General features: G+C 35.6%; 1 protein-coding gene across 1 annotated transcript in view; it reads left to right on the top strand.

Annotated features, from left to right (window-relative positions):
- Positions 1-27582, top strand: part of ATP11A (ATPase phospholipid transporting 11A) — a 117838-nt gene that overhangs the window by 68018 nt on the left and 22238 nt on the right. Inside the window, exons 4-22 of the mRNA XM_058825194.1 lie at positions 673-753; positions 2248-2355; positions 5179-5307; positions 5821-5924; positions 8572-8622; positions 10081-10145; positions 10529-10610; positions 11864-12014; positions 13199-13396; positions 15794-15967; positions 17346-17509; positions 17794-17865; positions 19364-19437; positions 19677-19780; positions 21455-21636; positions 22120-22371; positions 24238-24412; positions 25618-25720; positions 25972-26117. Of these exons, the coding sequence (XP_058681177.1) occupies positions 673-753; positions 2248-2355; positions 5179-5307; positions 5821-5924; positions 8572-8622; positions 10081-10145; positions 10529-10610; positions 11864-12014; positions 13199-13396; positions 15794-15967; positions 17346-17509; positions 17794-17865; positions 19364-19437; positions 19677-19780; positions 21455-21636; positions 22120-22371; positions 24238-24412; positions 25618-25720; positions 25972-26117 (2415 nt within the window). The remainder of the gene's footprint in view (positions 1-672; positions 754-2247; positions 2356-5178; positions 5308-5820; positions 5925-8571; positions 8623-10080; positions 10146-10528; positions 10611-11863; positions 12015-13198; positions 13397-15793; positions 15968-17345; positions 17510-17793; positions 17866-19363; positions 19438-19676; positions 19781-21454; positions 21637-22119; positions 22372-24237; positions 24413-25617; positions 25721-25971; positions 26118-27582) is intronic.

The raw sequence follows: 27582 nt of genomic DNA, 5'->3' as shown, positions 1-27582 counted from the left end.
AGGTACATAAATGCTTGCTTTTGAAATGAGTTCCATGAATATCTAGTGTGCTGCTTTATAGGTGTCTTAATTCTGAACCTGTCACAGTCACTTATTGTGTTAAATAAAAATCTTACTAAGTGAAGAGCTGTATTACTTTGCAGACCAGGTTCTGTAGAAAAAAAGCAGTGCAGATTCTCAGCACAACTTAAATTTTGTCATTTGCACTCCCTCTGTGAATTCTGCCTCTTTGTTTATATTTGCAGAATCCCTAGCTCAGTATTTCAGAATTTATTCTTTGTGTGCATAAGAACAGCTCTATTGTATAACATGTAAAGCCAGTGCCATGCTAATTTCTAATGGTGCTCCATAATTTTGCTTCCAAAGCTGCAGCTTTCCAGTCTAATACTTCTCTAAAGTCTTGCTGGCAAATATTTTTACGAGGCATTAACATCTGCTATTAATGTGACCTAACTACAGTATTGTATCTTCTTATAAAATCCAATTTTCAAATTTTTACCAGTATAGTACACATTCTTAAAGTTTTATTGAAGTACTGGGGTTTTTTTTTTATTAAAATTCCTTGATGTCTTTTAACATATTGAGGGAATTGCTTGAAAGATCTTAATTGAAAGATTGACTGCTAACATTCACAAAAATATAACCAGAAAATACTTGTTCTTTTTGTTGCAGTTAATTATTGATACACCTACTAGTCCAGTTACAAGTGGACTTCCACTTCTGTTTGTCATCACTGTCACAGCCATCAAACAGGTGAGTAATGTAGGGACCAAAGAGAGAGTTGGGTCAGTTTGGGTTTGCTGTCCAAGCATTGCCCCCTCCCAGCCTCTTACCCACCACAGCTTGCTGGTCTGCTCTGGGAGAAGGTTCAAGAGAAAGCCTTGATGCTGACACTCTTCAGTGGTAGCCAAAACACTGGGGTGTAAAAAAGACTGGATTAGCCCCAAGTACAAAGCACAGCAGCACAGGACTGTTGTGAAGAAAGTTAACTCCACCCCAGATGGTCCCAAAACAGAGGATAATTTCAGTTGTCCCTTAATAGATAACTTAGTGCCTTCACAGTCTTTATGCTAAATGCAGACTTAATGATTCTTCAAAGAAGCTATGGAGAGTTCTGTTTCTCTTTCTTTACAGTGGGTAACTATGCATAATTGAGTATATTCTATACTTAAATTCAGCACTTCTTGTTGAGCAAAAGTTGTGATACATGCAAGTATGCAAGTTTAGTGTGACTTTCCCACTCTTAAGATTTTAAATGTTACACTTTTAAGTGTTACTGTTAGTAGTGACCTACCAAAGCCTGGGTTATGACAGGCTGTGCCTGGTACTGCAGTTCTGTGTATTTCCTTGATTTTTCTTCCCAACAACTTGTGTACATTTTGGGACCTTCTTGAGGAGCTGTACCAACCCCTGGAAGTATATTACACTAAAGTTATAAAGTCTCTATACATTCTCAGGTTATTTTTGAGAGCATCCAAGGTAGTGGTACTTTTGTTCTGCATTGAATTTTCAAATGTGCTCAAGAGAGTTAGATCTAAAAATACTGTGGACTACAAGTGGTATTTTCCATCTCAACCACTGATGACTTTGTCGATCCCATCTTTGTCATATGGCAGGACCTTTTCAATAGAAAGCTGCAGATTCTCTATCCTTTAGTTTGTCTGCTTGTATAAAACACAAATTCATAGGGTAATTGAGCCCTAAACATAGGGTACTCTGCAAAATTTCTCGAAACAAAATTGTTCACAACTGTATATTGTATATAGGGTTAAAAGGTTTGACTTCAATGTAAGACAGTCATCAAATACGACAACCTTTTGTCATGTCATGTCTATCATCTTACAGGATGAAGTCCCATTCTTCCAAAATATATTGCCTACACTACCATCTTCTTGACAACTGCTTTTATGAGTACTGTGCACTAACTTGAGTCAAGAGAGTATGAGCAAGAGATAATCACTTAAATACCAGAAACTGTTGTACACTTTTGAAACCCTTATTCATGCAGATGTCTTTATTGAGATACATGGGTTTGTTTGACTAATTGTAACCATGAATGCTCTTTTTCATACATACCCAGCACAGCTCTGGTACTGACATGGATCACAATTTCATATTCTAGTGAGAATATTTTTCCCTTACAGTGATCAAGGATAATTCTTAAAATTTTTCTTACAAGCTAGAGCTATTCTGTGTCTTTATAGCCAAATGTGCATCACTGTATCATTCCATTTCACTCTTTTCTAGGGTTATGAAGATTGGCTGAGACATAAAGCTGACAATGCAATAAATCATTGCCCTGTTCATTTCATTCAGCACGGAAAATTGGTTAGAAAGCAAAGCCAAAAATTAAGAGTAAGTAACTATGACTTAACAGGTTTTGTGAGTCAGATTTTACTTCACCATTCTTGTACACTTCACACATAAAACAAGTTATGCAGATATGTACTATGATGATGCAGCATTTATTGCATTTAATGATTAGATCTACTGCATACTAATTTTTAGTTTTATGTTTCTGAATAAAAGATTTTTATAAAATTATAAAATTAATTAGTATTTTTATAAAATTATAAAATTAAATTCCTAATGAGATTAGATAAATCTCATTTATTAACATAATTCTAAAATTTTGTATTTAGATGCTACTATTGCTGTTTTTTTATCTGGCTATTTTGCTTAACTGGCATTAACTAACCCCTTCCATAAATGTTACTTTTATTTTCCATTTTTAACTTGGAATTTCTGTCATGATTTATCTTTTCTCTATTTTCTGTCCACTGTGATTATTGCAGAATCATAGGATGCTTTGGGTTGGTACGGACTTTAAAGATCACCTAGTTCCAATCCCTTTGCCATGGGCAGAGACACCTTGCACTAGACCAGGTTGTTCAGAGCCTTATTTGACCTGGCCTTAACACTCTTTGGGATGGGCTATAATTACTATTATGCACATTAATAATTTATTTAAGTCAGATTGTGATAGTCAGTGCTGTGTATAGAGATATATGCATATGTGCAGACAAAACACATTCTAAATATTTTCCTCAAAACCCATCAAATCACAATCTCTCCATTGACCTTGTGAATGCTGCTACATTCCCCTTTTGGCATGTTTTCAGAAATTAATTTTTGCTGCTTGTTTTTTTGGGTTTTTTTAACATTATTTTCTTAACATTATTTTCTTTAGAATTCAGAAAATTTGATAGATATTTGTTTGGAATTTTCTTTTTTAAAGTATATTTGTTTGGATGTCTTTTTCTGCTCTGCTGTATTTGGGCATAAGTGTATCAACAGTGTTCACAGCCTTTCTGCTGTGACCTTCCATTTGAGTGTGATAGCTTCTGCCTGGGACTTCCTAGTAATAAAAAAAAATTAGGACATCACATGCTTGAGAATTTCAGGTGTATTAACTAACCAGTTAAATATACCAAACAAAAATAGTCAAGTACCATGCAACTAGATTTTGAATTTTAGTGGTTAATATGTCACCCATATTTTCTTAATTTCTCCCCTGTTTATTACCTTTCATAGGGTGTGTATTGAGTGACTGAATGACAGGAGAGACAGACCTTGAAAACATTTGCCTAGAAAGGGATACCTGTGTCTATTTGTAAATGGGTGAAATTCTCAGATCTATGTCACATGAGAAAACAGACTCGGTTGTAAAAAGTAGGCCCCTCTGCACCTAAAGCCTGAGGACACTTCATCATGAAGAAGGAAAAAAACGATTGCTAAAAAAGGAAGTTTTTTTCACACAATCAGAGAATGGGTGAGGTTGGCATTGACAGTGGCTCTACTTCATTTTACTGGTGGTTTTCTGGTCCAGCCCCCAGCTCCAGCAGGGCCACCAAGAGCTGTTTGCTCAGGATCCTCTCTAGACAGGTTTCAAGTCTCTCCAAGGATGGAGACCCCACTGCCTCCCTTGGGCAGCTGTTCCAGTGCTCAGCCACCAGCGTGGTGAGAACGAGGTGGACCCACTGCCTCAGGTCCTGTCACTTTCCACCAGAAAGAAACTGTCCCTGTCCCCTTTGCATCCTTAGCTGACATACTGGCAAATACTGGAACAGCTTTTAAATTGTATTAAGATGCTATGTACTAGTACTTTTAATTGGTTTGGTTTGAGGAAAATGAGAATTTCATACCTGATTGTTGCAGATATGCTTAGAGTTTGTGTTCTCTTGTGCCATGTGTAAAATCTGCAATTTTTCATTGCTATTGGTTAAGGAAAAAAAGCCTTTTTCATATCTACAATTAGATAAATCTCATTTTTTATAATAATGCTAAAATTTTATTTTTAGATGTTACTATTGCTGATTTTTATCAGACTGTTTTGTTTAACTGGAATTAAGTGACTCCTGCAAACTGCAAGGATAGTGGAATTTAGCTTTATAAAGATATAACAAGCAATAATTAAGCTGGTTCTTATTATAATAAATTACAACACAAAAGTATATTGAACAGATGTTGACCTACATGAAAAATTGCAAAAATTATGTATTTCTGATGGGATTTTTATTAAAACCCTGATATTCTTAGAACATGGAATATGTCTTTGCTACTTGTTTAATCTCCAGAAATGTAGAAAAACTAATTTTTCTTCAATGATTTGCATGGATATTTTGAATTTGTAATTGGTTGGCTGTTCTCTTGCAACACTCTAACGTGATGCAAAATGTTGCCTATCTTTCCATGAATAAAAATTATTTTGCTCACCTTTAAACATGGATAAAAATAGGATGGACCTCTAGTCAAAGATTCTGCTAAAAAATGTATCCTGTTTTCAGCAGCAGATTAAATTGCTGGCTTTTTCTGATGCTTCTTCATCTGTGTCTAAGAGTAGTTCATATATCTCCTGCTGTTTTTGAAACAGTTTTGTTGCATTTCGTCTTAAAACAAATATAATATCTTCCATCTCTCAAATAATGTTGCAAAACTTAATAAGACAGTACTAGCAGGATGGTTATCCTGAGAGGAAAGCCAGAAACAGTAGATCTCAGTAATTCTACAAGGTATAATTCAGTTTTCCAGAGATATCTCTGTAGTTCTTTACTCTGGTGTTAAAATGGTGGTGTAAATAAAAACTGCTGAATTTTCAAAATATTTATGTTAATCTAGGAAATCTGAAATTGGGGCTGCTACATACATGCGTTTTATTTTCTTGTGTTTTTTCCTTAGGTTGGAGATATTGTAATGGTAAAAGAAAATGAAACATTCCCGTGTGATTTAATATTCCTATCAAGTAGTAGAGGAGATGGAACATGTTTTGTTACAACAACTAGTTTGGATGGTGAATCCAGTCAGAAAGTAATTAAATATTCTACATTTTCTTTCTAAGGCAAAGTTTGCTTTTAATTTTTGACACAGACCACAATATGACTTCATGCTTATATGTGTAGGCAGGTACACTGATTTGTGTAATTTATGTTTCTACCATCTGACTTCATTTTTCTTAAAGTAATATTATTTTATGAAAAGTTCTAAGACATTAATTTGTGATTTTGTTTGTGTCCAGTATAGGCATGCAGATTACAGTGGTAATACACTAATGTTTTGTACTTATATGCTTTCATAGTGACCTGATTTATGAATACACTGCAAGGTACTTTCACATTTCTGTATAATCATTAAAAAAAAAAAGGTTGGAAAAGACCATGTAAGGAGATGCCAAAACAGGAGCATTCAGAGGTGCTTTGTATTTGAATTATGAGCTCTTACATAAGTTAGTAGATTTCATGCTGAGCTGCAGTGTATGTACAGATTAATGTCCTGTGTATCTGTTCTTTTTTTATTTTATTTACATGTTTTTATTGATTCCAGACTTACTATGCTGTTCAAGACACAAAGGCATTTCACAATGAACAGGAAATCGATGCACTACATGCTACCATTGAATGTGAACAACCTCAGCCTGACCTTTATAAGTAAGACAATAATTCTTACCTGTTTCATTTAAGGTACCTGAGCAATAAATCATAAAAAATCATAATGAAAGGATACTGGCTGCATCTCTCTGGTTAGAGTGAGCCCCAGAGTGAGCTTGAAGTCAGGTAGGTCTTCCATTCATACTCCTTTTGTGGAGGTAGCTCCCTAGGTGTGCTCTGGGGTAGTGATTTCCAAAGGGGAATGGCACAAAGCAGTTCACTGAGGAATGCAGTGAAAATTTTAGAACTTCAGTTTCTTTTTCTTTTAATACAAAAATAAGGAAGAAGTTAAGATTTACTAATACTTATTATAGGTCTTGATATTGGCACCCATATCCTCTCTGTGTGTCACACACAATTTTGAGGTTCTCCAGAGGAACAGGGTGTTCCACTATATGGAGAAGTTGCCTGTGGCACTCGCTCCTTTACTTTCAGCATATTGTGAAGTATTGTCATTTATGTACCCAGTTAAATGGATTTACAGATTATGTTGCCTAGTTTTAACTAAAATTACACTCACAAAATGCTGAAGTGGCTTAAAAAGACTCTTGCAAAGATATTGCAGATTGAAGATAATAGTAACAGTCTAGCACAAATGCACAGCAAGTAAATGACAAGCACTTCAAGTCCTGGTACAGAACTTCATCAGTCACATTACAAAGTAAAGCCACTGTCAATCTAATCAGATCTGAAAGGATGTCAGCCACAAAAAATTTAAATTGTCAAGACTATTTGAAATACAGGTTTTCATGTGCTGTTATTAACCATGAGCCTCATACCACAGGCTTTGAAGTACTGGCTAATGACAGCATGAAGCCATCACAATTAGGAAAACACTTCATTGCAGAACATGAAGAAAAATATCTACAGTTGCATAAAGTCATACAACACTCAGTATTTTACAAAAAGAACTGTACACAATTCCACTAAGCCTAATGAGAAATCTTGAGAAGCCCCTTTTGAAGTTTCTTAATAGTAATACAAGAAGTCCTGTGCCATTGGGAAAGCACTTATTTTTTCTACCACAGTAAAAAATGGCCAAAATAATATAATACACAGAAAACAATATGATCTGAAGCTGAAATGCACTCTTTTGGCAGCAAATACTGTTGGAAGATGCAGAAAAAACATTGCTTATTTCTGAGGTGTGAAGGCATCTCTTTTCTGTGATCTTGGTGATTAAGAAGCTGGTTTAGAAATCTGCTTGAGAACAGGTTCTTCAGAGTATCAAGTCCATCACTTCCTTGATCCTTTTTTAAAATACTTTGCTCTCAAAGTGAATGACTGCAAGTTGAAACTCATGCTGTTATAGGTGGTGAAATTCTTTGGGATAGCTGTTGACACAAAATACTGAAAATGTTTATTGGTAGTCAGCTTGTATCTGCTGATTCTAACTTGAAATTTTACCTCCCAACAAAACACGGTGGTGAATCTTCTTTTCCAAAGGCATGTCGTTATTTTGTATCATGATGCATCATAACCAATTGTACATTACTGTCTTCAGATGTGGCCCTACCATGTTGTATGTTCTCTCAGCAGACAGGTTACCACTCCTGTGAGCCTCAGAGGTTCCATTTTGGGGTAACAGGCTCACCAGCTCCCCACAGTTTCCTCTACAATTGAGAACCCTAATGTCCAGCTTAATCCCCTTTGCATTAGGTTATCCACTTGGACAGTGGTATTGCAAATACAGTGTACTGATTATGGCTGGAATGAAGTCAGTTCCCGTCGTAGCAGCCAGAGTAGCGTAGTGTTGTTGCTCTGAGACTAAAACAGCATTAATTGCACACCATGGTTTTAGCTATTGTTGCCAAATTTTTACAGTGTCGAGCTTTTTGTTCCTCATTTTGCCCCTCCAGAAAATAGGGGGTGGGCAAGAGGCTGGGCATGGACAGAGCCAGGATAGCTGACCTCAGCTGACCAGAGGGTCTGTGCCATGACCAGAGGGTCTGTGCCATGTAGTGTCATGCTCAGCAATAGAACCAGGGCCAGGGGGCAGTGTCCCAGAGCAGCTGTTGCTTGGAGACTGACTGGACATTGGCAGGCTCATGGGAGGTGGTGAGTAGTTGCCTTTGTGTCACTTGTTTTTTTCCCTTCACTTATTAAACTGTCAAGATCTTACTTTTGCTCTTCCAGTTCTTTTCCCTGTCCTGCTGGGGAGGGAAGGAGCTAGAGGCTGATGGGTGCTTAGCTGCTATCCAGGGTCAAGCCACCACACACAGATAAAATGTACTGACAAATACTATGAGGAAGAATTACTTACTGGCTCTAGGCTTTGGTTTCCTTTGGTTTTAATTTAGCTGTAGGCTTTAGCTGTTGTAAAATGTAGTAATTGCACTGACTTATCTCAGGTAGTTTAGGGAATAAGACTTTTTATTTCTTTTTCATGGGTCTACTTAGAAGATTTATCCCTATTTTTTACACCTCTTTGTTTGCAAAATTTATGTCAAGTTACCATTCTATGTATTTTTGTATTTACTTGTTTTAAGTGTATATCTATATGTATCTCTTACGTTCTTGTTCATGTTCTGGATAATTGGAGCCTGTTCAGTTGGAAAGTGTTCTCTGTGATACATACTTTCTAGAAAATATTTCTTAAATAATCTATTAGCAGTACTGTTAAACTACTTGTATATTTCCCTTTCAGATTTGTTGGTCGAATAAATGTTTACCATGATAGGAATGAGCCTATTGCAAGGTGGGGAAATCCAGAGTTTCTACACATTTAAATATTTCACAGTTCAATAAGTATCAATAATGAAAATTACCTTTGGTTCACCAACATTGTGCTGCTATGTTTTAATGATAAAATATTTTTCTCTTAGAAAATTCCAGACTGCTGTTTCATAAATAATTGATATTTTGTCTTCTAATCATATTTCTCTTTAGTATTTTAATGTCTTTATTCAACTTCAATTTTATCTGAAATGTATTTAGTTTGTAAATGATGTTGATAGGATGTTGACAGCACTTGTACAACAATGCCCCATTAGTGTGAGATCTTGGTAGTACAGTAAGCAATATAAATAGTATCACGTGTGTTTTTCATTTTTCTTAAATTTTGAAGGGTTTGACCATGTCAAATATTTTTTTTACTGTAATTTTACTGAGTGTGTTTGTACTTCTGTGTAAAGTGTCCATAATGCTGTGTGTTCAAGGGAGACAACATCCAACTTGCTGTACCTGATTTTATTCTGATTCTGGTCACAAAGAGGCAAAGCAATAGGAGAGAAAAGCTGCTTGCTGGGGTGATATTCTAGATCCCAGCATGTGGGGAGTTAGGCAGTGCTGTGCTGGCTAAGTGCCCTGCTATCCTCCGTGTGTCTTTAGATATGTTATTTTCTGTCTCAGTCTGCTATGAAAACTGTCGATTGATCTGGGTCATTCATGTAACATTGTTCCCCCAGTTTCTTGAAAGTAGTTTCAGGTTTTACATCAGCATTGTGGCCTTTTTGGAGTTTCTTGATTTTTGGGGGGAGTTTCATACCACAAGTGCACTTCAAATAACATTGGAAAATGCCGAATGTACTTCTTGGTTTGGTTTTTTTTATTGCTGTATAGATAGAATAACACTTCTGCATGCAGTCTGCCTGTAAAGTAGTCCTTGGCTTTGAACTCATATGATGATTATGTACATATCATGTTCCAAAATGTTATTTAAACTTCATTGCAGTCCTTACATTAATTCCAGTACTCTTCAATAAATTATTTTACCTATATTTATTGGCATTTTGAAAAATGTTTACAGCAAGTATCAAAAATATCTTGTATGCTATTTCAAGTAAAATGGAGGATTGTATTGTCCTTAAGAAGTTCTAACATACAGGACACTATCGTTTATATAAGCCTAAAAAATGATAGAATTAATATTTTTAAAAATAAGTACTGTGCAGTTAGGATGGTGAGTCTTTATTTGGGTACCTACATATATGGGGTTTAGGTGAATTGGTTTAAGACTTGAATTGTGAAATTGTGATCTTAATTTTAGGCATATATTCATTTATTTTTAATTTTCACTTAAAAAATTTAAATATGCCTTGTAATTTGTGAAAATAAAAGGTTTTTAGTAAAACAAATTTCCTGTTTTATGTAACTTCCACTAAGGCCTGATGGTTTTCTAGAAATGTTTAAATTTTCTAATACTTACCTTTTGCAGGCCATTAGGATCTGAAAATCTGCTTCTTAGAGGAGCCACTTTAAAGAACACAGAAAAAATCTTTGGTAAATATTTCTGTTGACTACTTTAATGGGCCCTGAAGTAATAAGCAAACACCAAACAAGGTTACAAGCTTACAGTTACTACTGAGCTTATGATTTCTATTGCATCACTTGTTTTATAACTTTTAATGGTGTTTAATATTGTTACATAGAAATACTTCAGCAGTTGGAAACTGTGACTGGAATGGGATGTAAATGCTGCTTAAAATTTCTATGTACCAAGATAATTAAGCCATTTCTAATTTTGGGTTGTCATCCAAATCTGTGGTTTCTTTCTTCAGACTAAAGAATTTTAAAAATGTCAGAGTATAATAATCTAATGAACTGTGCTCTTTTGAAGTTACTGCACTGTGCAATCTTTAGTAAAACAAGTTGTCTAATTTCAGGTGTTGCTATCTACACTGGCATGGAAACCAAGATGGCATTAAATTACCAATCAAAATCACAGAAGCGTTCTGCTGTAGAGAAGTAAAATATGTAATACTTATTTTGGGGTTTGAAAGCTGCATGTTTAAATGGTGCAAATCAGATTTTTTTTCACTGAAAGTGTATATTCCATTGATTTAAATGAAAGAAAAGAGGTAGAGGGATTTCAAATTTGCTTATTTTTAACTATTTTTTAACTTATAATGCAAGTCTTATAACACCATATAAATGAGGTTCTCAATGCCGAATTATTCTTGTTAGATGTTGAAAAAATAAAGCGATTTTGATCTAATGCTTAGCTCTTTAATGTATGATGTTTTGTTGTTCTATAACTTTTTGTTGTTTGCTTTTCTTTCACTGTTTAGAGTACATGTACTGACAGTTTTCCAAGGTTATATTTTTTATTATCCTAGCATTCAATGCTTTTCGTTGCAATTCAGTAAAAGTAACTTTTTAAATGCACGTCACAACAGTGCTTGTCTATGACATGTTTTCCATGGTTTAGCTAAAATTAACAAGTGCCATACAGACAAACATGGTGGGAAAGTATGACAATGCTATCCTTAAGGAGTGAGCTGACATTGATTGCTTACTATTTTCTATTCCTACTCTATCTGAAATCATCAGCTCTGAGTAAGGTGTCCAGCCTTGTGAGAAACAAGATGTCATTGGTTGAGGCAAGATGTACTGACCAGCTGACAGCCTTTCTCTTACACAGTGACTGAGCAATGGTGTCGTGTCTCTTTCTATTGGTATTGGTGTACAACCCATGGCTTTTAGTTCATGCCCATCATTAATGAAAATATAATCTTAAATGCAAAGTGTTCTTGCTCTTTTTTTAGATCTGCCTAGAGTTAAAACATTAAAGCTGCATAGCAAAATGTTCTTTTTTAGTTTTTTTATTTCTATAAAAGTACTTATGTGAGTGATCTTAGAATGATTCAACGAAGTGGCACGAAAAGGTCTGCAGATTCAAGGCCAGTTGTTCTGTTATGATTCTATCTGTGCTGTTGTTTTGAGTAATATACTAGTTTTGGTAATTTGTCACACACATTTTGGAAACAACTATAAGAACGGAAAAATAGAAAAAATAGGAAATACTGTGGTTGTAAATTTTAATGCAGTAATATTGTTCTTCTTTGGAAAGGTACTTTGGAAGAGTTATTTAACATCTTAGCATTGTTAGACTTGCAGCAAATATTAGAAGGATGTATAACAGACTGAGTATAACATTTTCTAATAAACTCTGTCGTTTATATGCTAATGGGGTTCTTATTTTGTCCTTTTTTTTTTAGATCAATGAATGTATTTCTTGTTGTATACCTCGGTATTCTCGTCAGTAAAGCAGTAATAAATACTGTTCTGAAGTATGCCTGGCAGAGTGACCCATTTCGTGATCAGCCATGGTACAATCAGAAAACAGAGCCTGAAAAGAAAAGAAATTTGGTATGGAAATAAATGATAATACCAAGAAAGTTTCCCAAAATCCTTAATTAATAGAGATTCTACTGAAAAGTATGTACAGCCTGCTAACTTACCAGTCATGCTTTTTTGCTGACAGTGGTGGTAGTGTACTTGTAGAAAGCTTGTATGTTAAATTTTTTCCCTTAAGTTGTATATGTGAATTTAACGGATGAGAAAATCTCTAATTTAATATAAAAAGCTTCATGAAACTGTTTTGGAACTGCCTGTTATTTATATAAATTACTAAAGAATTGACCTTTCACTGAGAAATACAGGGACTAGAAGGAATCCCACAGCTATTGGCAGTTCTGTAAGAGACATGGTCAAAATAATCCACTGTGGGAATCTCCATAAAAATGCTCCTCATAAGTTTAGTTTCATATTATTGGTGACTCAAAGCATCAGAGAGCTTCAGTCACCAGTGCCAGGTGTTCTTACAGGAACAAGGACATTGTCCTGAATGGACTCCCAGAGGATCGCAAGCAGTGAGCTGAACCTTGCCCTACAGAAAGCACAATATTTATTTCACTAAATCCTCCCAGTCAGATTAGGGGAAAATTTGCTTACTTACCCTAAATGCATGAGGGGCACATGCTAGGCAGGCTTCCTAGAGTTCTTGTTAGCACCAGTAGCAATGTCTCAGCTTGCTCAGCAGGTTGACTGTAGTTCCACCAAGTTTCCACCACTGAAAAATTGAGCCAGGTTATGTGCATACATTCTGCTTGTGTTGAGAGAGGGAAAGGAAACCCTTTATTTATTTATGAAATGCTGCCTGAAAGTTATGTAATTTGATAATCCTTGAAGGAGTTGCTATGGAACTATGATTTTTTTTTGTAATTTTTTAATGTACGTGTTAATGTTTCCCAAAAAGTCTTCACCATGCTCATTAGTTGCTCTAGAACTTTACAATAATGCTATGTTATGGCATTCTACATCTGTATATCTGTAAAGAAAAATGCAAATTTCAAAGAAAAAGCTCTATTGCATGCCAGTTGTGATGTTATAAATCATGAAGGTTTGCATCCTGTGCTGAACTGCGAGCTATGAAAGACATTGCTTATTGTTCAACAGTTATTTGAAAAAACTGATTTGTAAATACATGTAGTAATCTTGCAGTGTTTAATGGTACATGAAAAATCAATATTTCCATCTTGTTTCTTTGTCAGTTTCTTCAAGCTTTTACAGATTTCCTTGCATTCATGGTTCTTTTCAACTACATTATTCCTGTCTCCATGTATGTCACTGTGGAAATGCAGAAATTTCTTGGTTCTTATTTCCTTGCATGGGATGAGGAAATGTTTGATGAGGGTACAGGTGAAGGACCACTGGTGAACACTTCTGACCTCAATGAAGAGTTGGGACAGGTAAATTTCATTGAATTATACTTGTTTTTTCAACTGCTTCTCTTGTAATTTTTTATTTTAAAATTGCTACTTCAAGGTTTTTTAGTTTTGTTTTGAGTTTTTTTGGAGCTACATGTGTATTTTCTTTAGTGCTGATTAATTTTAAAAATAAAATCTGAGATATTTTTGTTTTCAGAATCAAAAATTCTGATTTCTCATCCAGTCAGTGAAATTCAATCAGTATTACTATAGTATTAAGGAATAAACACTTCTTCTCCATTGATTATAGAAGGAAATTATATAAGGATCTAGCTTCCTTAGATTAAAAGTTAGATGCAAAAAAAAAAAAATCCCTTTTTGTCGGACTAGACTGACACTGCATCTCCAGACACAAGTTTCATCCATTAAAACGTTCAATGGGCAGCCTCATTTTTGAAAGGAAATCCTGCTCTGTCTTAAGAAAATCATCACCTTGAGACAGATACAGATAAATTTTGTTTGAGAAGATATTTAAGATCTCAGTTAAAAATACTTTCATAAGTTTTTCAAATAAATAAATAAGATGTTGTATTTCTTTCTAGTTAAACAGGTAATAAAGGTTTTAAGGATACATATCTACTTGGATTAAGGGTGGTACCAGGTATTTCATTATTATGGCAGACAATTGACATTGCCTCCAATGAGATCCTCAAAGAGGATCTGCTGAATTACAGCCTGGATGAGCAGACAGCGAGGTGGATTGAGCAGGGGGTGAACAGCCAGGCTCAGAGGGGTGCACAGCGGGAGGCCAGCATCTAGCAGTGCACACTGGGGTCAGTATGGCTCCCATCCTGATCATGAATGAGTTGGGTGACTGGGGGCCATCCAGCTGGAAAGCAGCTTTGCAGGAAAGGACCGGCGTGTCCTGATGGAAATCAAGTTCAGCATGAGCCAGCAGTGTGTCTCTGTGGCAGAGAGGGCCAGGGTATCATGAGCTGCATTACGCAAAGTGTTGCCAGCAGGTCAGGGGAGGCAATGATCCCCTCTCCAGGGCTCACCTGGAGTGCCATGTCCAGCTCTGGGCTCCCCAGTACTGACACATGAGCATACTGGAGGGAGCCTAGTGAAGGGCCACAAAGACAGACAAGGACTGGACTTTCCATGGCTCATGCAAAGACAGGTAGAGAGAGCTGGGACTGTCCAGCCTGGAGGAAAGGAGGTTCAGAGAAGATCTTACCAATGTATACAAATACCTGAACAGGAGGGTACTAAGAGGATGGAGCCAGGATTTTCTCAGTGGTGACCAGAGGCAGTGGGCCCAACCTGAAACTGGAGGATCTGTCTGAACATGAGGAAACACTGTGACAAAGCAACACACTGAATGACTTGATTGATAGCAATTTGTAAATTTAATGATGAAACTGAATGTAGGGGTTGAGGTGAAAAAAATCCATATAAATCCTGTCCACTCAGAAAAAAGTTTAATTGCGGGAAATTTGTCTACAGATAAAAAGCCATTGTAAAATTTGGCATTTGTCTTTTCGGATTAGTGCATATTATAAAAGTCTGTCTCAGTGGAAAGTGTGCATAATTAATGATGGTTTTGAAGAGAGAGCAAAAATTTATTTGGTTTTTAGTTTGCTCGGTGCATTGCATAAATGGTGAAGTTTGATAAACAATCTGATGAATTCTAAGTAATAGCCTTATTTTCAGTGCTTAGTTCCTTACCTTAGTTCATTTTTTAGTTTATCAAATGTGACATGCAGTAGGTATGCAATACCTACATCCAGGATCCAAAATTGAGCCAATCTAGTTCTTCTAGTTGATAGTGCAGATTTTGGTTTTAGTTTTAATATTGCTAGACTTAAGCACTGGGGCTCATTGTAAAAGATAAAGTTAATAAAAAATTAAATAATGAGACAAAATGAGTGTTTCCAGGGCAATTACAGTGCCCAGGTGTATAACAGTATGTGTCCACAATCCTGATTTAAGCTAACATAATTGTAGTGGGGAATTCTGATACTACCCTAGAGACTGTTCTGACAGTAACTGATCCACATCCAGGCATGTGCATTAAATAATAATCCCTGGGAAAAGAAATTTGTATGCATTTTGTTTCTATAAATACCTGTCTTGCAGCGAGAAAGACATTAAAAACTAAAAAGGACCTAGAGAGAAGAGTGGAAGTAGGTTAAAAACATCATTTACATCCGTTATGAGGCAAAAGATAGCATTGTTTGTTACTCTTACAGGAGAAAATCTTTCAGGGCCTATATTTCTATGAAGATAACTGCCAAAAGAAATTGTTGTCTTCCTTTTCTGAAGGGCCATAAAGATTTTCAAAGAAAGGTGTAGCCCAGTAATAAACTCAGTTTTGTTCAGAGATGTTGGAAAATTCTGTTCACATTCCTGCGATTTTTATTTTGTGCTTGTTTGCAGATTGAGTACGTCTTCACAGATAAAACAGGAACACTAACTGAGAACAATATGGAATTTGTAGAATGTTGCATTGAAGGGCATGTTTATGTACCACACGTTATCTGCAATGGCCAAATCCTCCATGATTGTACAGGCATTGATATGATTGATTCATCTCCAGGAAGTAATGGAAAGGTATGATAACTCTCTATATGTTCCTGGTTTTTTACAATGAAACATGAAAATTGAACTGTACTGATGAAGGGAATGTTAGAAATCCAACATTCTTGAATTTTACTAATCAAAGTAGATAACTGCATAGACATTTCAATTTCCTAGTTAAGAGTAAGATTTAAAGACTTAATGGGAGGGTTCTTATTTTAATGCAGTTGTGAAGCTGAGTCAAAACCTAAATAGAGCTTTCTCTAGTTAATAGCTACAGCCACAGGTAACTGGTTTCCATTTAACCTTAGCTACAACAGAGAAAACAAGACAGGAAAATCCTCGAAGGGGAAAATGGGGGCTTTGTGCAATCACTTATTAAGTCATCACTGAGTGAAAATGTGGCCAGAGAATGGTTTATGATCGAATTCAATTACTTTAAAATGTGACTTAATCTAGCCACATCTGAAGTGTGCTACTTACAGCATGTATGTATTGTGGTTATTTGCTGTGTTGAAAGTTGAAAATTAGTTGGAAGTTCGGGAGTCTTCATGTGTCAACAGGTGAACAGGGTGTATATGGGCAGGATAATCACAGCCAAAGTACAATGTATTTTTTATTACATCAGTACAGTATCATAGTCACACTCACTTCATATCATACCCTTCACTGTGACAAAATGAGGTCTCTTAAAATATGTTGGTGTAAGTCAGCAGCCTCATGTCTCTCACCCATGGCCCTCAGAATGTGGTCCCGAGGTATGGTGAGTATTCATCTTGGAATCACAACGTCACAGTCAGTTTGTATTTAACAGCACAGAAGAATAGGTTTCAGGCAAAAAGATAAAAATAAAACACACACAGGTATCCATGAAACAGAAATCGCTTTCTGGTGCCAGCTACTATCTGAAATTTTGTAAGAAGTGTTTGACTGCCCAAGTATGTGCACTTCAGTAATTTATTTAGTTCTGAAGGTTGTTCAAGCTGCTCAAGAACTTGAAATCTGTAAGCCCTGCTAAGACCTGTGCTCCAGGTACTACATCCTTCTGTGTGAGCTCAGGAGTTCTAAATGATACCTTGACTGGTATATAATCAATACAAGTTGTTAAAGTTTAAGCAAAAGTAAAGAAAAAACACCTTCAGCTACATATAGGCATTCAGAGGTGGTGGAAGATGCAGGCTCGGGGTTTTTTGCATCATTAGCTTGACTGGTATGGAAATACTAAGGGTACAAACAGCTGTGACACAAGTGTGTGGTTACCACAGGGAAAGACCTGGCTCCCCCTCAAGGAGCCTGCCTTTGTCTGATTAATAATCAGGAGTAATCAGTGATATGGATCACCTACAAAAAGAAGAGAAAGAAGAGTTTTCAAGCGATAACCATAATGACAGCCGTTCCTTTTATTTCTCAGGAGAGAGAGGAACTATTTTTCCGAGCTCTTTGTCTCTGCCACACTGTTCAGGTAAAGGATGATGATAGCGTAGATGGTTTGGAGAAAGACGAGGTACCAAGAAAACCCTGTGTATATATATCATCATCACCTGACGAAGTTGCTTTAGTTGAAGGAATACAGAGGTATGTGTGTACGTAGGTATTATATTTTTCTAAACTACAGATGTAATCACTGAATCTCAAATTTGTTTTCAGAACAAAAATCATAATAACGAACACCAATCTACGGCTGCTTGTTTTCTCAACATGAATTCATTAATACTTCTAGCCTAAAATCAACTAAAAACAGTTTGGGATTTTGGTGTTGGTTTGTTGTGGACTTAGTCTTAAATCCTTATGACAATGCTTAAACTGGATAATTATATATTTATTACATTCATTCTCTTATTCTGTGTTTCATTTTACAGACTTGGTTACACCTTTCTAAGGCTGAAAGAAAATTACATGGAGATCTTAAATCGGGAAAATAACATAGAAAAGTGAGTGGTTAAAAAGATAACAAAATAGACTGATGAGTTTTTGTTGAAGCATTTAATAAGCCATTGTTTCCTTACAGATGAATTTCTAAGTCAGGAAAGCCAAGAACCGTGCATTTTAGTAGAAAAATTAAGAAAATCTAGTAATTTTAATTACCTTCACTTTTTTTGACATTATATGCAGTATAAAATATTGATATGACAGTGAGGGTGTTGTGTGAGATTCATGATCTAAGCTAATAGTTCCTGATGGTTTTGTATATTCTTAATAGAAAATGCTGTGTACCCAATTTGCTGTTCACAGATGATCCATGGAATTTACAGGAGGGTAATATCTGTGGAATAAATTTAGTGGAACATAAATATGAGTCAAATTTTCAATAACAATCAAATAGTACAGATGTTCTGTGGTATGTGCATATCCTTGAAAATTTACCTTACACATCTCTAGATGTCTGCTGGTTGTCTCTGGTATATCCAAATCTTCCTGCTTGGGTACTCTGCTAACTGTACAGGAACTCTTGGACACAAATATAGGAACCCTGGTGTTGCCTTCACCTCCTTTTAGGATAATATGGAGACTTTTTAGGCTCAGCTCATAAGAACTGGAGTCAGTATCATTTGGTGACTCAGAAGAAATCACTGTAATCATTGAGAGTTTTCTCCCAAATGCATCACAGTTTGTAGACATAGGCCTGATGTAGCTCTGCACAGGTCTGAGTTCTAGGGTGTTAAAAGGACTTAGGACTGAGGGATTTAATTAAACATGCAGATTTGGACAGAGACAAATGCTGAAAAAGTTGGGATTAATGATTGGATTGTTTATGTTTGCTCTGGAAAAGGGAGGCTCTCTTAAGTTAGGAGAAATAGATAAGAGAGTAGAGGATAGAAGTAAATTGATTAAACTAAAACAATGCAGCAGGAGCTTGTGTTCATTTTTCCTCTTAAAAAGGAAAGGAACAGGTGATAAAATTAAATAATATAAATAATGGCAAGTATAAAACCAGTAAAAAGAAATATTTTTCTTTTCACTTCAATAAATTATCTTTAAACATTTGAGCAAGATTATGGAATTAGGTCAGCACTTTAGGGAGATTAGGAATAATAAAATATAGAAAAATATAAAATAAAGATTTGGGTGTAAGCATGCACTTCAAGTTCTAAGGCTATGTCCAAGTATTATACGTAGAAACATACTTCATAATCAGTACAGTGCTCTGCTGCAAGGTTTCTAGTCTTGTACTTAAATTAGAGTGACTGTACATCTGACAATACTTAGGGACATCACAAGTTCTGTTTCAAGTAACTAGGAGCTGAGGGCTTTCCTTACTTACTGTTTGCAACCTGCTGTTTCATTCTTACTAGTTTCATATTCCATGGTACTCAACATAATCTTCCATGTTAGAAGAAATGTTTAATTTATGTGCTTGAAGTCATAATAACCACTTTAGGAATCAGGAAAAATAGAGTTGTGTAAAAAATAGTTCTGTTTCTGTTTCAGGTTTGAATTATTGGAGGTTTTCAGTTTTGACTCTGTGAGACGGCGAATGAGTGTAATTGTTAGATCTCCAACAGGTAGGGCTGTCACATTCTGTTTGATTTTTTTGTCTCACTTGAATTTGTTTCAGATTTATCAGAGTTAAGCATTAAACACAGTCTGTATGCCCTTCTTTATAAAATAAGGGACCAGGTACTAGCATGAGTACAATGCTACCAAAAAGTTGGAAGAAAACATTTTGAAGACTTAGTAATTTGGAAGTTTTTTGAAGAAAGTATATTTGGTCATTTTGAATTCCATATGCTGTCTCTTTTAGGTGATATATTTCTGTTTTGTAAGGGAGCAGATTCCTCCATATTTCCTAGGGTTAAAGAAGGTAAAATTGACCAAGTACGATCCCGAGTACAACGCAATGCAGTGGTAAGATTCCATTTTATTGATCTGTTCACATGATATCAGTGTCCAAAAGAAATTAAGTGTTCTGACCTCCTGCATTTTTTGCTAACAGATTTGTTTTTACAGGCACCAAGGATATTCTATGCCAAGGTTCACTCAGGCTTTGTGGCTAGCAGTCTGTGTAACTCCCTTATTTGCATCTGTCCTCTAGCTCATCTTCCAAATGTCAGTTGTGGTGCAATATGAATACATTAGATATGCCCAACTGTATGATAAACCAGAGGTCATCAGTTAGCTCGTTAGTATGGCAATTTCACAAATGTGGTTTGAATTAATTTTTGGATAGACGAGAAGTGAAAAACAGTAAATCTCTGTAAAAACTATTGCTAGTTTCAGCCCCCAGCCTTAGCAACTGTGATTTGCTGCCTTTGATTGCTTTACAAGCTCTGAGACAGTGGAGTGATCATCAATATCTTACATTTTTGCTTGCTAAAAATCAGCTATGAACTGGCTGATCATCTTCAAAAGAAATTTAGAACTTGGTTTTACCTGAAAGTAGTATTTGGAGGGTCAAGTAAGGAATTTTGTTGTATCTAAAAATATGCAGAACTCATTGCAATGCAGGACAACTGCCAATCTTACATAGAATATAATTTGCTGGCATCCAGTGCTCAAACTGAAAACAAAGTATTATTACAGATATGTGAAAAAAAAAAAACGCTACAGTGTCACCTGCTTTTGTTTTGAAGCAAAAAGCTCTCAAAGTGCTTTACTAAGCTTCATTTTATGGGACAGCTGTCTGATAATAACAAGTAAAAGAGGCTAATGAAATTGAAAAGTATTTACGTATAATATCCATTCAGTGTCAAGAAAGAAATCCGGACCAGCACCTATTTATTCATCTTGCATAATTGGAAATAGGACTGGCTCCTACATACAGAAGCCTCTCAAAGAAAATATCTGGCACCTGCTTTTATAAATTTCAAGAGGCAGGGAGATATTTTAATAATTGTCCTTCTTGGTTTGGTAATAAGTAACTATACAAAGACTTACTGATGAATTAAAGTTAAGGAAGCTGAAGTGCCAGTTAAATGGTGTTGTGAGAAGCAATATATAACTCAGGAGACAAGACCTTACTGTGTTTCTCCCCACCTTACACAATCTATATACTTGCTTTCTTATTCATCACTCAGTCCAGAAGTTTGATGCAGTCTGCAACACCCACAGCTAAATTTTAGTTTTCACTTGATTGAAATGGTACAGTTGGATTTTCGCTTTCAGTTCTCTTTGTGATGTTTGGTCCCTGTCTGTGGATCTGCTGCAGCACAGCATCAAAATCAGACTCTGCAGAGCTACTATTTAGGTTACTATTATTTATTCTGACTCATCCTGCCTAATTATACACATAGAGAAAGAAACCTTTAGCTTGACTTTGCCTTCCCTTGTAATCTCATATATCCAATTGGATCACTGAGCTGTTTACCTTCTGGAGATTGAGGTTGGTCTGTCAGGTTGTAACTGCTTCTAGAGCAGAGCAGAATTAAGCTGAACCATATCCTAGTCTATACTATGCTGTACTAGTCTATACTTAGTCACTTCATGATGTTCCTTTTTCAAATCCTCCAGCATAAACACCAGCAAGAAGTTTAAGAAGAGTTTTGTAAAATACATTTTGTTTCTTTTGATTGCGCTCTTTAGGAGGGACTGCGAACGTTGTGTGTTGCGTATAAGAAGCTCTCAGCAGAAGAATATAGCGATGTACAGGAGCTGCTTCAGGGTGCAAAGCTGGCCCTTCAGGAGCGGGATAAGAAATTGGCAGAAGTGTATGAGCAGATAGAAACAGATTTTATATTACTTGGTGCTACAGCTGTTGAAGATCGGTTAGTTTCATTATTTCTTAGTTTCTTATCTTCAGTGATGATGACAAAGTAATTGAAGACTCTTTTTCTGCATTAGAGAATTTTTAGGAAATCTCTTATTTTAATTGATTCCACACCCTTACCTTACTAAAGTTACACATGGTAACTTTATAACCTAGTGAGCAACTAATAATAGTTAAGTGTACAAAAATCAGTGTATTTGAACCGAGTAATAATTTACTCGGTTCAAGTTAATAGGCGAAAGTTCCAGAGGGAAGGACTACAAAATGGGTATTGAGGAAAGGAAGGAAGAATCTTTACGTCTTAAAAAGATTCAAAAACACCCACTAGTCCCCTGAACATTTTTAGAGTCCCACTTTGGGGAAAATTCTTAGATCTGGTAACTTCTGTTGAAACTTTTTGTTTGTTTATGAAAATCTTTCAATAAAGACCTTTCTCATTTCCAAGCAATCCATCAATGTATGCTGTCAATTGACTTTACAGGCTACAAGAAAAAGCTGCTGACACTATTGAAGCACTCCAGAAAGCAGGAATTAAAGTTTGGGTTCTGACAGGAGACAAAATGGAGACTGCTGCAGCTACTTGCTACGCTTGCAAACTCTTCAGAAGAAATACACAAATACTTGAGCTAACCACAAAGAAAATTGAAGAGCAGAGTTTACATGATGTGCTTTTTGACCTAAACAAAACTGTCATAAGACAAAATGGCAGCTTAACCAGGGATACCTTCTCAGGGTAAGGAAAAGGTTGGATTTGCAGGCCAGAAGTGGGCTTCTGGGCATTTTACAAGCAATGAAATTATGACCAATGACCTTAAGAACAACAGTATGCTTCAGTTTCTGTTGTTAATGTGTGAATTATTGTATGGCAATTAAGCATAAGCTTCTTTAGATAAATTTAGGGTTTCGGTCATGGTTCTTTATCTCATTTCTGGTACTACTTTTACTATTAAAAGTCACAACTGATACTGTAATAATTTTTCCACCATAAAACTATTAGCAATGAGTTAACAAGCATTTGTGTTACTATTTTAGCAGAGATTTTCTAGAACTCATAGCCTTGCAGCTTAAATCTCTAGACCAGGTAATTTTTCTTAGCTCTCCTTACAATTTATACCCCATTGATCTAATCAAGAACATTTGTATATTCAGTTAAATAAATAATTTTCATCCATGTCATCTGTACCATTTTGTTTAAGTACCACAGGTCTTACAAGGTGTGATCAAACATGTTTGTTTCACTTTTTGTGCAATGCCAAATTCTACATGTTAAAGTTCTTTGGATTTTTTTTTTTTTTTTTGCCTCTATCTCCAGAGCTAGAGAATAGTACTAAAATAATAAAAGCAGGATTCTACTTATATATGTTCAAATTCAGGCTAAAAATATTTCACTGTGATACACTAAACATTCAGTACATTGCTTGAAATTTATAATGATACCTTTTTATTTGATATCATTGTACCCCAATGGCATTGCCCTATTTGTGCCAACGGTAGCAAAGTGGTGAAAATATCTGGGAACTGTTATTAAATGTAGTTTACAGAATTTTTTCTTACTTGTCAAAAATAGCTTCTGTTCTAGTAGAAAAAGATGGAGATGCCTAAAATACATAATAATAAATATGTGTTTTTCTCACAAACACTGGTGTTGGTGAAACCATGGTTGTTGAAATCCCATGCACAGTAGCGTATAACCTTGGAACACTGAAAAGAGAGTAAAAGTAAACTCTTTTATACAACATTCACTGTTGACCTGGAGCCTGAGGCTGCTGTGTACTGCAGGCAGATGCAAGGGTGCTCTGAAATAACTTGTCTGGATGCCACAGAAAATGGTTCTTGCAGTTCAGACCATCTTATCTTCCCCATTGTTCAGTATATGATGAAGTAGTAAATAAACTGCTTCCTGTGACTCTGGTTACACTTCTAGCAATGCTCAAATAACTACAGGCATACTGCTAATAGATTTTTATGGGTAAGAATATATTGTAATATTGTAGGAAACATAAATAATTAATTTAGTATTACAAATAAAAGTAAACTTGTATTTGACTTAGCCACTACTCTAAAGGCAAAATATCCATACTCTAGATGTAGACAGTGGCTTTATCCATCTGGGCCAACAGGTTTCTTTTAGGCATTTCCTTCAAGGCATGATTTACTTCTGTAAACAAAAAATATTTCCTCATCAGAGTACCAAAAGCCTTTCCCTTTAACTTATTTTTCCTCTGTGTTATGGAGTGTGCTGCAAAATTAACTTTATTCCTGCAGCTTGGTTTACCTCACTGCAGTTCGTGGAACCTTTTCAAACCAAACTGAAAAGTCATTTATTATACACTTATACTCACTGGTCAAGTCACTGAGGTATCAGATTTATGCATTCAAACTGGTGAAGCACTGAGTATTTTCAGCATAATCCAGAATTTTAAGATGTTGAAAATATCAGTCTTATACAAGGAATTTCCTTTAGAAATGTGTTAACTTTGTGGTATTCTATACTCATTATTTTTTCATTAATTGATTTTCACATAATTCTTATTGCCAGATTTTAAATGTGTCTGAGAATTTTATAGTGACACGTAGTTTATATTTTATTCCTGAACAGACTCTCTGCTGATACTCAAGATTATGGTTTAATTATTGATGGAGCAGCATTATCATTAATAATGAAACCAAGATACGATGGGAGCTCTGGTAACTACAGAGAGATCTTTCTTAATATTTGCAGGAACTGCACTGCAGTGTTATGCTGTCGAATGGCACCTCTGCAAAAAGCACAGGTTTGTGTTTAGTTTCATAATTGCTTGTTAGTGATGCACATATGAAAATTCTGAAGGTTAATACACTGTATGGCTTACTATGATAACTTAAGATGCTGCCATTCATTTTTGTATCTTCTAAAATGGAAAAATGTTAAAAAAAAAACAGAGAGGAGAATTTCTGCTGGCAAGCAATTAAGATAATGGTATTGCTAAAACAGCACCCAGCTGTGCATCTGAATTTGATTTAGCTAAATATTATTCAAATTTATGGTTGGTATATGCTAATATGAACATATTTAATAAATGAACTAACTGCTCTCTTTTTAACCTAGCAATCTTTGTATGGTCTACTCTTTTGACACTATAAGAACCAGTGTTATTTATTACTACAGAATGATATTTTTTCTCTGTTTTTAACCTAAGTGGAAAGCCAAGAGGAATCCAGACAAAAAGTGTGTGCATTACCATGTTTAAGTATACCTGAAAATTGCATTTGTTGTTTGTTTCAAGTAAAAATATATCCTTCCATTACTGAAACCTCTCAAGATAGCTGAAGAACTTTTAAAGGGAAGAAGTACTGGAATATGCATTCCTTTTTTCTCTCAGTTTGTCATATCTTTTTCTCAGTGTGCAGGTACAGCATATGTAACCCTTATTCACGTTAACAGATGTATTTAGCCAGCACTATAACTATCTGGAGGTTTGTAGAAGTTTTTAGTTGCATCTTACTTGGTACCAAATTTACAGAGGTGATAACTTGTAATGGAGAGATTTGGAGTCAAATTTTTGTATACAGAGTCCAATATATTTTCTTAAATGTAAGAAAAAAATTCAACACAGATGAGAAAGAGAAGTTTTTAGCTTTCATTTCAGGATTTGTTTGAAATGATGCACTCTGTCTCTGGAACCCTCTTAATTTATTGATGCACTGACACAACATTAAGCAATCTCAAAAACATCTTCCATTCTTTGGCTCTTCCTTTGTCCTGTCCCATCTCTCTCAAAGTATTTTGGAAGTATTTAAAAAATGTTGGGAACGAATACTTTGTAACATGAAGAAATGGTGATCTTTATGCCCAGCTATTGCATTGAGTAATGTTGCTTTTGTGTTCCTTCAGAGAATTTCTTATTAAACAGTTTTGGTAAATTTTTAAAAATGTTATACTTATGCAAAATAAGCAAACCATTATAGAGGAGAATTTCTAACACTATTTTTTTTCCAGATTGTAAAGTTGATTAAGTTATCAAAAGAACATCCTATCACATTAGCAATTGGTGATGGAGCCAATGATGTCAGTATGATTCTAGAAGCACATGTTGGTATAGGTAAGACTGCTAGTATATTATTTCAAGTGAAATGACAAAACCCATATATTTCTTAAAATAGGCAATCTCAAAGAATCAGCTTGTGTTATAGACAACTTTTCATGCATTTTTCCTAGGAATTGTATGAGATATAGTCATGATCTCCCATTACATCAGTACCATACAATTATTATATAATTTTGCAATTTATTGTATCTTTTTAATAGTTCTTTATTTATTAAATAGCTTCACCTCTTTTTTGTTTTTTAAAGGAGTCATTGGCAAAGAAGGTCGTCAAGCAGCAAGAAACAGTGACTATGCAATACCTAAATTTAAACATTTGAAAAAAATGTTGCTTGTTCATGGGCATTTTTATTACATTAGGATATCTGAACTTGTGCAATACTTCTTTTATAAGGTAGGAGAATGCTTATTCCAATTACATAAACCTCAAAAACTTAAATGGTAATATCTGACTATATACAGTTTTTCCAGCTAATGGTACAAACCAGCAACAATTCCATAAAGAGATTTTCTTGAATACCAGATGCAGTGCTGAAGTGGGATTATTGGTTTTATTCTGAACATGAAGTGAAATAGCTTTTATATAGATAGATTCTATAATTGATGTTACATTTAAAACCAAAATTCTTAAATTATTTTTTCATATTCTGCAAATTCCATCTCAGACTGTTTTGCTTATTTCCAGTACCTTCCAGGTTGTCTCTATAGTGAACTTTTAAAGCACATTGGAAATAGTATTTGAGACCTTAGACATCACTGCATATTAAGTTATGCTGAGTTCATTAGGATGGTGTAGTTTGAGAAAGTTCATAGTGAGCATCCTCCTATTTAGACAGTTTTGTTATTTCAAAATGTTGGTGTCCTGGTTTAGGACAAATTAGGGGAAATCTCCAAAAGGGAGCCCCCCAAAACAAAACAAACCTCCAACCACCCCTCCCCCAACATGGGTTCGGGAAGGAATTTCTCGGAGGAGCAAAGTGGAAAACAAAACCTATTTATTTACAAGTAACAAAAGAACACTCCCCAACACAAGAAAAGAAAAGAAAACAAAAAACAGACTGTGTGTTGAGAGGGCGCGGCGCTTCTCTGCAAGCTTCGGGTGTCCTGGACGTCTCAGGTCAGGTCCGGAGCCGGTCCAGTATCTTCAGGGGAGGGTAAGAAAGAGGGAGCAAGAGAAAAGAAAAAAAACAGCACAAAAAGCAGAAAGCAAGCAAGCAAAGCGGCTAGCCAAGCCAAGCAGCAAAAGCCAAAAGCAAAAAGGCCTGGTCAAACACTCCCCCCTCTCTTCCCGCCCTGCCGCAGCAAGACGGCCGGGGGGGGGGGAAGAGAGAAAAGGCACAGCTGCCAGACACAACACACGATATTGGGATAAAGGCTGTCAACCCACGACAGTTGGTTTCCAATGCAAGTTCTTTTGGTAAGCAATGAAAGATTATAGAAAGGAACTGTCACAAGGTAATTCAGAGTTCTGGTGTTTGACTGTAGTATAATTGGGAGAAGATGGCATTTGAGGTTACAGCTAGAAACATCTTACAGTTGCTTTGCTGGTAACCATGCTAATCCATGAGCATCCATGCTTGCTTATCATGGTTTATCTCCTCCTGCGGATTGTCCCTTTTTTGCTTTGCTTTAACTGAACTGTATTCCTGGATCCCAGATTTTACTGCCCTTCATTTTTCAAACTGTAGCCTTGTAGGATTGTCTTGAAAATATTTTAAGTGTTTTTTTTTTTAATAGTACTACTGCAAGATGTGACTGTTGAGATTTAACAATATGGTTTTGTCTACTGTTCCTGCAATGCTTACTATTGTTAGCACTATAAAACTATGATATACTAATCTATAGCATTGTATATAAAT

Source organism: Ammospiza caudacuta, chromosome 2, assembly GCF_027887145.1.
Source record: "Ammospiza caudacuta isolate bAmmCau1 chromosome 2, bAmmCau1.pri, whole genome shotgun sequence".
NCBI classification, from domain to species: Eukaryota; Metazoa; Chordata; class Aves; order Passeriformes; family Passerellidae; genus Ammospiza; species Ammospiza caudacuta.
The sequence above is the reverse complement of the archived record's forward strand: the minus strand, read 5'-3'. Positions and strand labels throughout refer to the sequence as shown.